General features: G+C 43.8%; 2 protein-coding genes across 2 annotated transcripts in view; both read left to right on the top strand.

Moving 5' to 3' along the window:
* trip11 (thyroid hormone receptor interactor 11) overlaps positions 1 to 1,288 on the top strand; it is a 79,263-nt gene extending 77,975 nt beyond the window's left edge. Inside the window, exon 33 of the mRNA XM_041854489.2 lies at positions 62 to 1,288. Coding sequence (XP_041710423.2) covers positions 62 to 300 — 239 coding nt within the window. The 3' untranslated portion in view covers positions 301 to 1,288. The remainder of the gene's footprint in view (positions 1 to 61) is intronic.
* Positions 1,289 to 6,188: 4,900 nt separating this feature from the next.
* The window catches only part of fbln5 (fibulin 5), a 41,390-nt gene continuing 29,766 nt past the window's right edge, over positions 6,189 to 17,812 (top strand). The window contains exons 1-4 of the mRNA XM_041854488.2: positions 6,189 to 6,374; positions 6,652 to 6,706; positions 7,230 to 7,278; positions 7,420 to 7,674. Coding sequence (XP_041710422.1) covers positions 6,331 to 6,374; positions 6,652 to 6,706; positions 7,230 to 7,278; positions 7,420 to 7,674 — 403 coding nt within the window. The 5' untranslated portion in view covers positions 6,189 to 6,330. The remainder of the gene's footprint in view (positions 6,375 to 6,651; positions 6,707 to 7,229; positions 7,279 to 7,419; positions 7,675 to 17,812) is intronic.

Raw genomic sequence — 17,812 nt, 5'->3', positions numbered from 1 at the left:
GCGTAGGTTCCGGACCATCTCAACCCCTTATTCCGACCTCTAACCTCTCTTTCCTTCTCAGGAGGGGCGGCAGCCGGCAGGGGACAGAGAGCAGCCGGGGAGTCCAACCCTTTCCTGGCTCCCCGCTCTGCGGCCGTACCACTGATGCATCATGGGAGTGGTAGTTCCAGTGTGTCGGGGGGAGGACACCACCACCACCTCCTAATGAAACCCATCTCAGACAACCTGCCTACCTTCACCCCCGTGCCCGTCTCTGCTGAGAGCGGAGGGCAGGTGCTCAAAGACTTACTCAAGCAGTGATTGGAGCCACGGCCTGTCACTCAAAGCTCCTCGTCCAATCAGGAGTGTTGACACTACATAGACTGAGATGAAGGGAGCAGGAACATTATAACAGTGTGCTCCTTTCTTTCTTCCAACTTCCACACAGGATGATGGTTTTACTAACTTCCACACAGGATGATGGTTCTACTGACTTCCACACAGGATGATGGTTCTACTAACTTCCACACGGCAGGACATGTCAGGCAGACCCTCTCTGATTTACTGTCAGTTTGTCGTCTTATTCTTTAGAAGGGGTCGACGTTTCATTGGCACTATTAAAGGGGCAATCTGTGTCGGTACATACGTTTTTTTGGTTGTTTGAACTACAGATTGCTGCTTTTAAGGAGATGAGGTAGAATCAGGACTTGCTGTTCAATGTCCCTCCCACTCACTCGGTCTTTCTGCCACAGTATTGTTACTGTTTATGCATTGAACAACGAGGGGAACTTGTGTGTGTGTGACTCCTGTGTATAGCTGTGTAACGTGTGTGAGTGAGGAAGAACATCTCGGGCGTACTACTAAATATGACCGCTTGAACCAATTGAGGATGTAGGAGTTTCTTCATTTTTATGTTTTTGTTTTCTTTTATTTTAGCCATAGGACTTCAGTATAATCTGTCTGATCCGGCAAAATGGCACCCTAATCTACCTACCAGAACCTTGGTCAAATGTAATGCACTATAGGGAATAGGGTACAATTTGGGACGCATTATATAACACTGCTGTATGTATTAAACATACAGTGCTATTATATAATTATATATATATATTAATATTAATATGTGTGTAAATGGGTGGTATTTTTCATATTTGTAGACACTTAAGGCAGTTCTGAAAGTACTGTCTAAAGCGCCTACCAATTTTGCTATTAAGATAGGTATGTGATTTTGGTTTGTAAATTATAAATAATATATATTTACAAAGTTGTAAAAACAACAACTGCACATTAAAAAGCTTTACCTGATGTCTAGCCGACTCTGTCAAGTTTTTCTAGGAATATCCTCTACAGTCAACTGCAGGAAAATTATTTTCACCGATACTTCTGAGGTAAAATAGTCAAATAATATTGAAATGATATATCCTCATACTCCCCAAAACAGATGTTTAAAGATGCAGCCTCAGATCGAGAAGTGTTAATGCATTATTAGAAAAACCCTAAAAATTGAAGAAGACTCAAATAATTATTGATCAGAAGAACGAGTGACTTTCTATGTTGGTTGTTTTGATAAAATAAAGGTATTACTATCCCCTCAAAATGTATGTAGGTCTGTCTCCTCCTTTTGAGTTGAAGCTATTGTCAGCGTCTCAAATTGCACCCTATTCCCTGTACAGGTCCCGTAGGGTTCCGGTCAAAAGTAGTGCACTTCATAGGGAATCGGGTGCCATTCTCTGGTCTAAAGTAGTGCACTTCATAGGGAATCGGGTGCCATTCTCTGGTCTAAAGTAGTGCACTTCATAGGGAATCGGGTGCCATTCTCTGGTCTAAAGTAGTGCACTTCATAGGGAATCGGGTGCCATTTGAGCCGCTACCTATGAGTTTGAGCCAAAAACCACTGATTTATCGGCTTAATATGTTTCATGATCTCCACAAGTATCTCCAGGTATTTTGAATTTGTACCATTTTCCACCATGACCTCCTCAGCAAAGAAACAACTAGCCTCTGTATACGCTGCAACTCAGAACAACTAGCCTCTGTATACGCTGCAACTCAGAACAACTAGCCTCTGTATACGCTGCAACTCAGAACAACTAGCCTCTGTATACGCTGCAACTCAGAACAACTAGCCTCTGTATACGCTGCAACTCAGAACAACTAGCCTCTGTATACGCTGCAACTCAGAACAACTAGCCTCTATACGCTGCAACTCAGAACAACTAGCCTCTGTATACGCTGCAACTCAGAACAACTAGCCTCTATACGCTGCAACTCAGAATAACTAGCCTCTGTATACGCTGCAACTCAGAACAACTAGCCTCTGTATACGCTGCAACTCAGAACAACTAGCCTCTGTATACGCTGCAACTCAGAACAACTAGCCTCTGTATACGCTGCAACTCAGAACAACTAGCCTCTGTATACGCTGCAACTCAGAACAACTAGCCTCTGTATACGCTGCAACTCAGAACAACTAGCCTCTGTATACGCTGCAACTCAGAACAACTAGCCTCTGTATACGCTGCAACTCAGAACAACTAGCCTCTGTATACGCTGCAACTCAGAACAACTAGCCTCTATACGCTGCAACTCAGAACAACTAGCCTCTATACGCTGCAACTCAGAACAACTAGCCTCTGTACGCTGCAACTCAGAACAACTAGCCTCTATACGCTGCAACTCAGAACAACTAGCCTCTGTATACGCTGCAACTCAGAACAACTAGCCTCTATACGCTGCAACTCAGAACAACTAGCCTCTGTATACGCTGCAACTCAGAACAACTAGCCTCTGTATACGCTGCAACTCAGAACAACTAGCCTCTGTATACGCTGCAACTCAGAACAACTAGCCTCTGTACGCTGCAACTCAGAACAACTAGCCTCTGTATACGCTGCAACTCAGAACAACTAGCCTCTGTATACGCTGCAACTCAGAACAACTAGCCTCTGTATACGCTGCAACTCAGAACAACTAGCCTCTGTATACGCTGCAACTCAGAACAACTAGCCTCTGTATACGCTGCAACTCAGAACAACTAGCCTCTGTATACGCTGCAACTCAGAACAACTAGCCTCTGTACGCTGCAACTCAGAACAACTAGCCTCTGTATACGCTGCAACTCAGAACAACTAGCCTCTGTATACGCTGCAACTCGGAACAACTAGCCTCTATACGCTGCAACTCAGAACAACTAGCCTCTGTATACGCTGCAACTCAGAACAACTAGCCTCTGTTTACGCTGCAACTCAGAACAACTAGCCTCTGTATACGCTGCAACTCAGAACAACTAGCCTCTGTATACGCTGCAACTCAGAACAACTAGCCTCTGTATACGCTGCAACTCAGAACAACTAGCCTCTGTATACGCTGCAACTCAGAACAACTAGCCTCTGTATACGCTGCAACTCAGAACAACTAGCCTCTGTATACGCTGCAACTCGGAACAACTAGCCTCTAAAAATACCATGCTATTGTTTGAGGAGAGTGCACAACAACAAAAAACTTATCACGGCAACTGGTTTGATACATTCACCTCTGAAGGTAAATAATGTACTTAAATTCAGTAATCTTGCTCTGATTTGTCATCCTGAGGGTCCCAGAGATAAAATGTAGCATAGTTTTGTTTGATCAAATCAATTTTATATTCAAATGTAGGAACTGGGTTCTTCAGTTTGACCCCCTGCTGTTTCTGGCTGGGATAGGGAAAGATTTAATATGCTCTGAGGACGCGGCTTGGGATGCCGTCTGGGCAGGCAGCCTTGCAGGGGTTAACACGCTTAAATGTCTTACTCACATCGGCCACAGAGAAAACGAGAGCACACAGTCCTCGCGTCGGCTGCTCAGTGTTGTTTTCCTCGTAGTGGGCGGTGTTTAGCTCGTCTGGGAGCGAGGCAGTTGTGTCGCGACGTGGCAGGCTATCCCTTTATACGCTGTGATTATCTGGAGTCCCTGCCATATATGTCTTGTGTCTGAGCCATTGAATTGCAACGCCACTTTGTCCCTGTACTGTCGTTTTGCCTCTGATTGCCTTACGGAGGTCATAGCTGGTCTGTTTGTACACATCCATGTTCACAGTCACCTTGCCATAATGAAATGCGGTGGTTCATGCTTTCAGTTTTGCGTGAATGCTGCTATCTATCCACAGTTTTTGGTTTGGATAAGTTTTAATCGTCACAGTGGGAACAACATCCTCTATGCACTTCCTGATGAACTCAGTCACTGAGTCATTGAGGGAATTAGATTAATCTGGCCCGGGTAGGCGTGTTTTGCACCGGGTGAAAGTTGATTGCATTAGTTTTGGAACCGGGCTGCCTCCCGGGCGTGAGCCAAGTGCCCCGCTCTCTCCAACGGTGAAGTCGGCTCAAAACAAAAGTGACGTAATTAAGCATGTGTAATAATTAGTAGGATTGTGTGTTTTCCCATGGAAACGTAATTGCTTTTGATCAAATTCAAACATTACTTTTTTGGAACAGAGATGTTGTATGCTTATTGGACGATGCACCATGCTACCTTCACGCCACAGACCGGTGGCCCATGGCTCAGCATAATCGATTCCCGCCCAGTGTATACGTCGATACTGTTCTCAGAGGCGACCCGGAACATTTCCCATACCACGTGATCAAAACAAACTTGAAGCATAGATTTCGATTGGTCAGACCAACATTGAACAGTCTTACCACAGGAGCTTCCAGTTGAAGTTTCTGCCTATAGGTGGGGAGGAGCAGAATGGAGGAGCGATCTGATTTGCCGAAAAGGGAGACCGGAGGAGGGCGTTGTATTATTATATAAACGTGAGATACAACCGTTTAGCAGCCTTATATAGCCTTGCTTATGCAATGAATAGTGTTTGCCACAAAATACACCCTCCAGCTAGGTTTTAAAATATGCCTTGTACAGTGATGGAAAGAATGATCATATATTGCAGAACTGACAGAGTAACAGTGGACGGTGTTGTGTTGATAGGTGAGACCCACCTGTGTTTACTGAAGCACCACTGCCATGTAAGGCCTCTGGTGAAAGCCCAGATATTTAGTCCCAGACTAAGGCAAGCCTTACTATGTCAACGCAATAAGGCTAGATTAATTATATGTGCAGGAGGTAGACAGTCACTTTGTACAGAACCAGACAATAGAATATAATCAAACAGAACCAGACAGAATATAATCAAACAGAACCAGACAGAATAGAATTAAACAGAACCAGACAGAATAGAATCAAACAGAACCAGACAGAATAGAAGACAACAGAACATATAGAATATGATATATCATGTGTGTCCCTGTCACATGTCATAGCCCTTTCCTGCAGTCAAATGACCAAGTGGCCTCATGGATTGAATTGTATTCAGATTTTTCATAATTCATAAACATTCTTTCAAAAACCCGCCGTCTGTGATGTATATAAAGTGTAATGTTGGGATGCAAACTCAAAATGTAATACATTTCAACTCTATATCTGACATGGTACAGGTGTCTAGTTTTTTTTTTAAAGCCCCATAACCATGTGTGTGAGGTGTATACTTTTGTTTCAATTAGATTTGTTTAAGACTACCAAGAATCACTCTGTGTGACCCTGATTTAGCCCACTGCAGTAAAATGTTAAAAAATAACAAATAGATACAAGTTAGACTAAAGCCTTGTTCACACTTGCAGTTTGAAGTGACTCAAATAAAATAAAAATGTGCATCTCAAATTCGAATCTGTTCTTTTTCCTGCAGTCTGAACTTACAAAGTATATGGAATCTGATATTTCAAGACACCACCCTAGGTGGTCTGAAATCGGATACAAATGTGATTCCTGGCCATGTGACTTGTGTCTGAAAGGTCAAATCTGACTTATTTGGCATATCTTGTTGACAAAAAAAACATTTTTCTTGCATGCAGGCTACTACACTGTCCCGTAAACTCATCCTGTTGTCCTGTAAACTCATCCTGTTGTCCTGTAAACTCATCCTGTTGTCCTGTAAACTCATCCTGTTGTCCTGTAAACTCATCCTGTTGTCCTGTAAACTCATCCTGTTGTCCTGTAAACTCATCCTGTTGTCCCGCCTTTGGGTATTTTAAATGAGGTCACCCTAGTTGGCCTATTGCTCTCCCCTCCCCTCCACGCGCCTTGGTGAGGGGGCGGTCTCTCAGTAATTGATTCCAGCTGTTGTCAGAAGTGCTCGGGGACCCGTTCATTTGCTAAACTATCTGTACAGCCGGAAGAAAGGGGGGGAGTAGACCAGACCGTTTTGAAATACATTCCACGTACCGTTGGTCCATATATCGAGGCATTGGGTCGACTGGACAGCTGTTAATAAAATCCTGGTTTTTGGGGTCGTCTTGAGTCGATCAACGGGATCCATAGACTATGCTTTTTGACGTGCGTGGCTTGAATGTCTTGACTTACTCAAGGTTAGTGGATGATGTCGGTTGTGAAACAGTTTTGACCAAGTTTTTTTTCTTCTAGCCAGAGCAATGTATTTACTTTTAGATCACCAACAGCATCATACTCATGCACAAGCAGTCGTTGATGTATCCTGGTCCTTTTAAAACAGCCTTTATACTACGTATTTGTCCCATTGAATAATAATACAGGAGCCTAAAATTGGCTTTAGGTGGGCAATGGCATTATGCATCCTTGTGGAATGAAGTCTATTCCTGACAAAAAAAACAACAACTATATTTTCAGAATGTTGACAGTTCTGGTGTTGGCTTTATTCAGCGTCCAGTCTGGAAATGGTCAGGTAAAACAGACTTTTCTTTCTCTCGTGGTATTTCTTAAAGTGTGATGTCTGCCTGCCTGTCTGTCTGCCTGTCTGTCTGCCTGTCTGTCTGCCTGTCTGCCTGTCTGTCTGCCTGTCTGTCTGCCTGTCTGTTGTGTCTGCCTGTCTGTTGTCTGCCTGTCTGCCTGTCTGCCTGCCTGTCTGTCTGTCTGCCTGTCTGCCTGCCTGTCTGTTGTGTCTGTCTGCCTGCCTGCCTGTCTGTCTGTCTGCCTGCCTGCCTGTCTGCGTTATATTCATTCCTGCACGGATCTGCAAAGAGATGAGTAAAGTGTTGGACAGAAGTAGGCTACAGCTTCAGTGAAAGATTATGAACGATGAACAAGATATGACAATGAATGAAACTAAGTTACTGCAATGTTCCAAGTGTTTCACGTTCTTCAAATTAAATCACCTTAGCAAAACTGTAGTGATTGTTTTTGCTGTCACTCGGTGGTTGTCTGAATAATGCTCCTGGCCATCTGCTCTTTCCTACTCTGTCACGAAGACCTGCACAGAGGGGTTCGCCTATGACCGCAGAGCGAGAGTATGTGTTGGTGAGTTGAATCACTCCTTCCATTCATTCTGTATCTTTATAGGCTGTGTTTTGAAGGCAGGATCGTTTACTTTGTGTTCCACTCTGGAACAATAAAGTTAATCCCTTATTCTTACCGTAACTAACGTTCATTCCTCTCTAGACATTGACGAGTGTCGTACGGTACCGGACGCCTGCAGAGGGGACATGCAGTGTGTGAACCAGAACGGCGGCTATCTCTGCGTCCCCCGGGGGCTGTACAGCCAGCCTAGCTACCCCCGGGGTGGTGGTGGAGGGTCCCCATACCCTTACCCTCTGCCACCCCCTCCTGGCCCCGTGGCACCCAGCTACCCCATCGTAAGCCGCTCCGCCCCCTGCCTCCTGGGATACGCCCTGGCAGAAGATGGGACCTGTCATGGTGAGCACCAATTCAAAACAAACGTTTGCACAATGTTATGCCCTGTTGAAATTGTATCTTTTTCATGAATAGGCCCAGATGGGTTTATCAACTGTTGTTCCTGGTTGTTTTAAAGTACTACTAGTGTAGGTCAATAGTACTAGACTTGTAGTAAGCAGAAATTGGATTGAATCATAGTATTACATTTAAGTGGGTCAAAACGTAATTGTTTTTCCTCATCACAGACAGAGTACAGACAAACCCAGATCCCGCCCTATACTTCTGTCATAACAGTGGTGAGGGGATGGAGGGCCTGGATGACTGTTTATCCACTGGCTTATATTCACGGCTGCCAAGGGAAACCAGGCTTCCCCAGAAAATGGACCTAGAAATAAAATAATGTATCTTTCGTCTCTATATCTGGTGGACTTGGTGGGATAGTGGTCTCTATATCTGGTGGTCTTGGTGGGATAGTGGTCTCTATATCTGGTGGTCTTGGTGGGATAGTGGTCTGTCTGTCTGGTAGTGGTCTTGGTGGGATAGTGGTCTGTATATATGGTAGTGGTCTTGGTGGGATAGTGGTCTGTCTGTCTGGTAGTGGTCTTGGTTGGATAGTGGTCTGTATATCTGGTAGTGGTCTTGGTGGGATAGTGGTCTGTCTATCTGGTGGTGGGATAGTGGTCTGTCTGTCTATCTGGTGGTGGGATAGTGGTCTGTCTGTCTGGTAGTGGGATAGTGGTCTGTCTGTCTGGTAGTGGGATAGTGGTCTGTCTGTCTGTCTATCTGGTGGTGGGATAGTGGTCCTGAATGATGATTGTTAGTGGGCAGGGATGACTGTTAAAATGTGTTACAGGGACTTCTACAGCCACAGGTTAGCGTTGTTTAACTCCATTTCAATATCTTGTTGAATGCCATACATAGCTGCATTGACCACTTCAACAACAGCATTGCTTCTATATTCCTAGTTCCTAATCTCATTTTGTAGAATACATGTTTCATATCGACTCTAGTGGCAGCATCATGCTGTGGGGATATTTTTAAGTGGCAGGGACTGGGAGACTAGTCAGGATCGAGGGAAAGATGAACGGAGCAAAGTACAGAGAGATCCTTGATGAAAACCTGCTCCAGAGCGCTCAGGACCTCAGACTGGGGCGAAGGTTCACCTTCCAACAGGACAACGACTCTAAGCAAACAGCCAAGAAAAAGCAGGAGTGGCTTCGGGACTAGTCTCTGAATGTCCTTGAGTGGCCCAGCCAGAGCCCGGACTTGAACCCGATCGAACATCTCTGGAGAGACCTGAAAATAGCTGTACAGCAACGCTCCCCATCCAACCTGACAGAGCTTGAGAGGATCTGCAGAGAAGAAAGGGATTAAAATGGATTTCATTGTAATTTTATGTCAATGATCTACTCAAAATACTCTGTCAACCTGGAAGAGAAATTCTAACAGTTTGTAAAACATGAATGACAAATTAAACAAATATATCTTGATTTTTTTATAAGTATTCAACCCCTGAGTCAATATATATGTTAGAATCACCTTTGGCAGTGATTACAGCTGTTTCTTTCTGAATTTGTCTCTAAGAGCTTTGCACACCTGGATTGTACAATATTTGCACATTATTATTTTTAAATTATCAAACTCTGTCAAGTTGGTTGTTAAATCATTGCTAGACAGCCATTTTTAAGTCAAAACTGTAACTAGGCCACTCAGGAACATTCACTGTCTTCTTGGTAAGCTACTCCAGTGTATATTTGGCCTTGTGTTTTAGGTTATTGTCCTGCTTGAAGGTGAATTAGTCTCCCAGTGTCTGTTTGAAAGCAGACTGAACCAGGTTTTCCTCTGGGATTTTGCCTGTGCTTAGCTCTATTCCGTTTCTTTTTATCCTAAAAAAACTCCCTAGTCCTTGCCGATGACAAGCATACATAACATGATGCAGCCACCACCATGCTTAAACATATGTAGTGGTATAGTGATGTATTGTGTTGGATTTGCCCCAAACATAACGCTTTGTATTCAGGACAAAGTTCATTTCTTTGCCACATTTTTGCAGTTTTATTTTAGTGCCTTATTGCAAACAAGTTGCATGTTTTTGAATATTTTTTTGCTGTACAGGCTTCCTTTTCACTCTGTCAATTAGGTTAGTATTGTCACGCCCTGGCTCTGGGGACACTTGTATGTTGAGCCAGGGTGTGAGTTTCCATTGGTTTTTCAGGTAGTTGTATTTCTATGTTGGCCAGAGTGGTTCCCAATCAGAGGCAACGAGTGTCAGCTGTTGCTGGTTGTCTCTGATTGGGAACCATATTTAGACAGGCTGTTTTCCCACAGTGGTTGTGGGATCTTGTTCCTTTTGGTTTGTACCGTAGGACTGCACGTATCGTTTGTTGTTTTGTTCGGGTGATTACTCTATTAAATAAAATATGTTCACCTTCAACGCTGCGCCTTGGTCCTCCACCTCAGTTTTCTCGTATCACAGCCATTATACTCTGTAACTGTTTTAAAGTCACCGTTGGCATCATGGTGAAATCCCTGAGCGGTTTCCTTCCTCTCCGGCAACTGAGTTAGGAAGGACGCCTGTATCTTTGTAGTGATTGGGTGTATTGATACACCATCCAAAGTGTAATTAATAACTTCACCATGCTCAAAGGGATATTCAATGTCAGCTTAATTTTTTATTTTTTTTACCAATAGGTGCTCTTCTTTGCGAGGCATTGGAAAACCTCAGTGGTCTTTGTGGTTGAATCTGTGTTTGAAATTCACTGCTCGACTGAGGGACCTTAAAATTACCTGTATGTGTGGGGTACAAAAATCATGTTAAACACTATTATTGCACACAGAGTGAGTCCATGTAACTTATGTGACTTGCGAAGCACATTTTTACTCCTGAAGTTATTTAGGCTTGCCATAACAAAGGGGATGAATACTTATTGACCCAAGACATTTCAGATTTTCATTTTTAATTAACTTGTAAACATTTCTAAAAGCATAATTCCACATTGACATTATCGGTTATTGTGTCTAGGCCAGTGACACAATCTCATTTTAATCCATTTTTTTTAATTAAAGGCTGTAACACAACAAAATGAGGAAACTTTACTGTAATGTCCTGTTAAACCAACGTTTACTGTAATGTCCTGTTAAACCAACGTTTACTGTAATGTACTGTTAAACCAACGTTTACTGTAATGTCCTGGTAAACCAACGTTTACTGTAATGTCCTGTTAAACCAACGTTTACTGTAATGTACTGTTAAACCAACGTTTACTGTAATGTCCTGGTAAACCAACGTTTACTGTAATGTCCTGTTAAACCAACGTTTACTGTAATGTACTGTTAAACCAACGTTTACTGTAATGTACTGTTAAACCAACGTTTACTGTAATGTCCTGTTAAACCAACGTTTACTGTAATGTACTGTTAAACCAACGTTTACTGTAATGTACTGTTAAACCAACGTTTACTGTAATGTACTGTTAAACCAACGTTTACTGTAATGTCCTGTTAAACCAACGTTTACTGTAATGTCCTGTTAAACCAACGTTTACTGTAATGTCCTGTTAAACCAACGTTTACTGTAATGTACTGTTAAACCAACGTTTACTGTAATGTCCTGTTAAACCAACGTTTACTGTAATGTACTGTTAAACCAACGTTTACTGTAATGTACTGTTAAACCAACGTTTACTGTAATGTCCTGGTAAACCAACGTTTACTGTAATGTACTGTTAAACCAACGTTTACTGTAATGTACTGTTAAACCAACGTTTACTGTAATGTACTGTTAAACCAACGTTTACTGTAATGTCCTGTTAAACCAACGTTTACTGTAATGTCCTGTTAAACCAACGTTTACTGTAATGTCCTGTTAAACCAACGTTTACTGTAATGTACTGTTAAACCAACGTTTACTGTAATGTCCTGTTAAACCAACGTTTACTGTAATGTCCTGTTAAACCAACGTTTACTGTAATGTCCGTTAAACCAACGTTACTGTAATGTCCTGTTAAACCAACGTTTACTGTAATGTACTGTTAAACCAACGTTTACTGTAATGTACTGTTAAACCAACATTTACTGTAATGTCCTGTTAAACCAACGTTTACTGTAATGTACTGTTAAACCAACGTTTACTGTAATGTACTGTTAAACCAACGTTTACTGTAATGTCCTGTTAAACCAACGTTTACTGTAATGTACTGTTAAACCAACGTTTACTGTAATGTACTGTTAAACCAACGTTTACTGTAATGTACTGTTAAACCAACGCTTTACTGTAATGTCCTGTTAAACCAACGTTTACTGTAATGTACTGTTAAACCAACGTTTACTGTAATGTCCTGTTAAACCAACGTTTACTGTAATGTCCTGTTAAACCAACGTTTACTGTAATGTACTGTTAAACCAACGTTTACTGTAATGTACTGTTAAACCAACGTTTACTGTAATGTACTGTTAAACCAACGTTTACTGTAATGTACTGTTAAACCAACGTTTACTGTAATGTACTGTTAAACCAACGTTTACTGTAATGTACTGTTAAACCAACGTTTACTGTAATGTCCTGTTAAACCAACGTTTACTGTAATGTACTGTTAAACCAACGTTTACTGTAATGTACTGTTAAACCAACGTTTACTGTAATGTACTGTTAAACCAACGTTTACTGTAATGTCCTGTTAAACCAACGTTTACTGTAATGTCCTGTTAAACCAACGTTTACTGTAATGTACTGTTAAACCAACGTTTACTGTAATGTCCTGTTAAACCAACGTTTACTGTAATGTCCTGTTAAACCAACGTTTACTGTAATGTACTGTTAAACCAACGTTTACTGTAATGTACTGTTAAACCAACGTTTACTGTAATGTACTGTTAAACCAACGTTTACTGTAATGTCCTGGTTTTTCTAACAGTAAGTTACAGGTAACTGCTGGCTGCCAGTAAATGACCATTAAAACGTTGGATAACCTCTAGCATTATATTGTGTCATCCTCTATTACAAATACGTCTGAAAGGACAACAATCCTCCTTCTTGAGCAAGATTGCACAAGTGATCTGATACGCAGTTTGTGATTTTCAAAAGAATAACAGATGCCGGTTCACAAATAAACAAAGTGCCTTCTCCGTTGTTGTCTATACATTTGAAACTACCAGAGACCCCCCCATCAGTCTGTAAAACATATTAGGTTTATGACCATATGCAGGTGGACTTGAAGCTCTGGAGACTTTTGCGCTCTGAAAAGGTCTAAATTGTGACTCTCCAAGTTTATTCAGGGTAGTAAATAACATGGTCTAAATATGTCATGTTGGTTCAAGGGTTTACAAAAAAACATGAAATGTTGGTCGCACTTTACTTTGAACCCTCTGTCGTAAGGCCTACATAACCCGTCGTAAAGCCTACATAACCGTTACATAACCCGTCGTAAAGCCTACATAACCCGTCGTAAAGCCTACATAACCCGTCGTAAAGCCTACATAACCCGTCGTAAAGCCTACATAACCCGTCGTAAAGCCTACATAACCCGTCGTAAAGCCTACATAACCCGTCGTAAGGCCTACATAACCCGTCGTAAGGCCTACATAACCCGGTCGTAAGGCCTACATAACCCGTCGTAAAGCCTACATAACCCGTCGTAAAGCCTACATAACCCGTCGTAAAGCAGCCTACATAACCCGTCGTAAAGGCCTACATAACCCGTCGTAAAGGCCTACATAACCCGTCGTAAAGCCTACATAACCCGTCGTAAGGCCTACATAACCCGTCGTAAAGCCTACATAACCCGTCGTAAGGCCTACATAACCCGTCGTAAAGCCTACATAACCCGTCGTAAAGCCTACAGAACCCGTCGTAAAGCCTACATAACCCGTCGTAAGGCCTACATAACCCGTCGTAAAGCCTACATAACCCGTCGTAACCATTACATAAGAGATGTTATGAACAGTAATGACAGCTGATATCATCTTACTGACTTTAAACTGCTGTGACACAAAGGGCCGTGTCCCAAATCGCACCCTATTCCCTATGTAGTGCACTACTCACAGGGGCTCTGGTAGAAAGTAGTGCACCTACATAGGGAATAGGGTCCCATTTGGGACGCACACTTTCTACACACACACACACACACACACACACAAGGCGCAGGTAAGCTGGTTGTCCAACGATATGCCACCGATAGGTCTTCATCATGCATTTCATGAGTGTGGTGTCATCATCTGGTGTGGTGTACTGTAGGTTCACTGGATAACTATATAGGGTTGTATTTAGAATCATTCCTATTTTCTTATCTATTTTTATGTTTTTTTGTATCTAATTTATCTCTGCTCTATTTTCTCCTCATCTCTTCCCCCCTCTTCTCTTTCCTTCTCTCTCTCCTCTCCTCATCGTCCTCCTCCTCTATCACCTTGTGGGTTTGGGTTCGGGCCGCCCATGAACCAGTCTATATAAGGAGCTGAACTGAAACGCTCCCATAGTGTGTTACACAGTTCAGCCTCTCTCTCTCTCCAGTTACTACACATGGTCAGCCTCTCTCTCTCTCTCAGTTACTACACATGGTCAGCCTCTCTCTCTCTCTGAGTTACTACACATGGTCAGCCTCTCTCTCTCTCTGAGTTACTACACATGGCCAGCCTCTCTCTCTCTCTCAGTTACTACACATGGCCAGCCTCTCTCTCTCTCTCTCAGTTACTACACATGGTCAGCCTCTCTCTCTCTCTCTCAGTTACTACACATGGCCAGCCTCTCTCTCTCTCTCTCAGTTACTACACATGGTCAGCCTCTCTCTCTCTCTCTCAGTTACTACACATGGTCAGCCTCTCTCTCTCTCTGAGTTACTACACATGGTCAGCCTCTCTCTCTCTCTGAGTTACTACACATGGCCAGCCTCTCTCTCTCTCTCTCAGTTACTACACATAGTCAGCCTCTCTCTCTCTCTCTCTGAGTTACTACACATGGTCAGCCTCTCTCTCTCTCTGAGTTACTACACATGGTCAGCCTCTCTCTCTCTCTGAGTTACTACACATGGTCAGCCTCTCTCTCTCTCTGAGTTACTACACATGGTCAGCCTCTCTCTCTGAGTAACTACACATGGTCAGCCTCTCTCTCTCTCTCTGAGTTACTACACATGGTCAGCCTCTCTCTCTCTCTCTCTCTCTCTCTCTCTGAGTTACTACACATGGTCAGCCTCTCTCTCTCAGTTACTACACATGGTCAGCCTCTCTCTCTCTCTGAGTTACTACACATGGTCAGCCTCTCTCTCTCTCTGAGTTACTACACATGGTCAGCCTCTCTCTCTCTCTCTCTGAGTTACTACACATGGTCAGCCTCTCTCTCTCTCTCTGAGTTACTACACATGGTCAGCCTCTCTCTCTCTCTGAGTTACTACACATGGTCAGCCTCTCTCTCTCTCTCTGAGTTACTACACATGGTCAGCCTCTCTCTCTCTCTCTCTCTCTGAGTTACTACACATGGTCAGCCTCTCTCTCTGAACTCTCACTACCATACTGAGACCGACAGGGTTCAAACATGATTCGAAGTCTTTCAAATACTTTTAGTGTTCTCTTCTTTTGAACTGTTCTATTGGTTCCATTGCAACTGGCACGCTCAGTCAAGCACAGATACAGTATTAGTACATTCTTGTGAATAGCATTTGAACCCAGGTCTGCCTGAGAGTGTATGGTGTTTTATCTGTTAGCAGGTGCTAGTTAGAGTAGCAGCAGTGTAAAAACAAAGGGGGGGTCAATGTAAATAGTCCGGGTGGCAATTTGATTAATTGTTCAGCAGTCTTATGGCTTGGGGGTAGAAGATGTTAAGGAGCCTTTTGGTCCTAGACTTAGCGCTCCGGTACCGCTTGCCGTGCGGTACAAGAGAGAACAGTCTATGACTTGGGTGACTGGAGTCTTTGACAATTTTTGGGGCCTTCCTCTGACACCGCCTGGTATAGAGGTCCTGGATGGCAGGAAGCTTGGCCCCAGTGATGTACTGGGCCGTACGCACTACCCTCTGTAGTGCCTTACGGTCAGATGCCGAGCAGTTGCCATACCAGGCGGTGATGCAACCGGTCAGGATGCTCTCGATGGTGCAGCTATAGAACTATTTGAGGATCTTGGGACCCAAGCCAAATCTTTTCAGTCTCCTGAGGGGGAAAAGGTGTTGTCGTGCCCTCTTCACGACTGTCTTGGTGTGTTTGGACCATGATAGTTTGTTGGTGATGTGGACACCAAGGAACTTAACTCTCGACCCGCTCCACTTCAGCCCTGTCGATGTTAATGGGGGCCTGTTCGGCCCTCCTTTTCCTATTGTCCATGATCAGCTCCTTTGTCTTGCTCACATTGAGGGAGAGGTTGTTATCCTGGCACCACACTGCCAGGTCTCTGACCTCCTCCCTATAGGCTGTCTCATCGTTGTCGGTGATCAGGCCTACCACTGTTGTGTCGTCAGCAAACTTAATGATGGTGTTGGAGTCGTGGGTGAGCAGGGAGTGCAGGAGGGGACTAAGCACGCACCCCTGAGGAGCCCCCGTGTTGAGGATCAGCGTGGCAGATGTGTTGTTGCCTACCCTTACCACCTGGGGGGGCCCGTCAGGAAGTCTAGGATCCAGTTGCAGAGGGAGGTGTTTAGTCCCAGAGTCCTTAGCTTAGTGATGAGCTTTGTGGGCACTATGGTGTTGAACGCTGAGCTGTAGTCAATGAACAGCATTCTCACATAGGTGTTCCTTTTGTCCAGGTGGAAAAGGGCAGTGTGGAGTGAGATTAAGATTGCGTCATCCGTGGATCTGTTGGGGCGGTATGCGAATTGGAGTGGGTCTAGGGTTTCTGGGATGATGGTGTTGATGTGAGCCATGACCAGCCTTTCAAAGCACTTCATGGCTACCGACGTGAGTGCTACGAGGCGGTAGTCATTTAGGCAGGTTATCTTCACTTTCTTGGCCACAGGGACTATGGTGGTCTGTTTGAAACATGTTGGTATTACAGACTCGGTCAGGGAGAGGTTGAAAATGTTGACCAACACTTGCCAGTTGGTCAGCGCATGCTTTGAGTAAACGTCCTGGTAATCCGTCTGGCCCCGCGGCTTTGTGAATGTTGACCTGTTTAAAGGTCTTGCTCACATCTGCTACGGAGAGCGTGATCACACAGTCGTCCGGAACAGCTGGTGCTCTCATGCATGCTTCAGTGTTGCTTGCCTTGAAGCGAGCATAAAAGGCATTTAGCTCGTCTGGTAGGCTCGCGTCACTGGGCAGCTCGCGGCTGGGTTTCCCTTTGTAGTCCGTAATATTTTTCAAGCCCTGCCACATCCGACGAGCGTCATAGCCGGTGTAGTAGGATTCAATCTTAGTCCTGTATTGACGCTTTGCCTGTTTGATGGTTCGTCTGAGGGCATAGCGGGATTTCTTATAAGCGTCCGGATTAATGTCCCGCTCCTTGAAAGCGGCAGCTCTAGCCTTTAGCTCGGTGCGGATGTTGCCTGTAATCCATGGCTTCTGGTTGGGATATGTAGGTACGGTTACTGTGGGGACGATGTAGTCGATGCACTTATTGATGAAGCCGGTGACTGAGGTGGTATACTCCTCAATGCCATTGGATGAATCCCGGAACATATTCCAGTCTGTGCAGCAAAACAGTCCTGTAGCATCTTTGTCATCTGACCACTTCCATATTGAGCGTGTCACTGATACTTCCTGCTTTCGTTTTTGCTTGTAAGCAGGAATCAGGATGATAGAATTATGGTTAGATTTGCCAAATGGAGGGCGAGGGAGAGCTTTGTATGCTTCTCTGTGTCTGGAGTAAAGGGGGTCTAGAGTGTTTTTTCCTCTGGTTGCACATGTGACACGCTGGTAGAAATTAGGTAAAATGGATTTTAAGTTTCCCTGCATTAATGTCTCTGGCCACTAGGAGCGCCGCCTGTGACACGCTGGTGGAAATTAGCTGCCTGTTTTAAAGAAGAACGCTTATCTTAGCTGGAGTTCAGGCTCCCCCTGACTTCTCTATTTCTCGGTCTCTCTCGCTCTCTCTTAAAAGGACTTCATTGTCTGAGGACCATAAACTGTTTGGCATTTTGATTTGTGACGTGGAAACGTAGGGCAGTGTCGATGTGCCTTTGAGCAAGGCACTTAACCCTAATTGCTCTGGATAAGAGCGTCTGCTAAATGACTAAAATGTAAAA

The sequence above is a fragment of the Coregonus clupeaformis genome, chromosome 29, assembly GCF_020615455.1.
Source record: "Coregonus clupeaformis isolate EN_2021a chromosome 29, ASM2061545v1, whole genome shotgun sequence".
Taxonomy (NCBI): Eukaryota; Metazoa; Chordata; class Actinopteri; order Salmoniformes; family Salmonidae; genus Coregonus; species Coregonus clupeaformis.
Note: the sequence above shows the minus strand (reverse complement) of the source record. Positions and strands in the feature narration are given on the sequence as shown.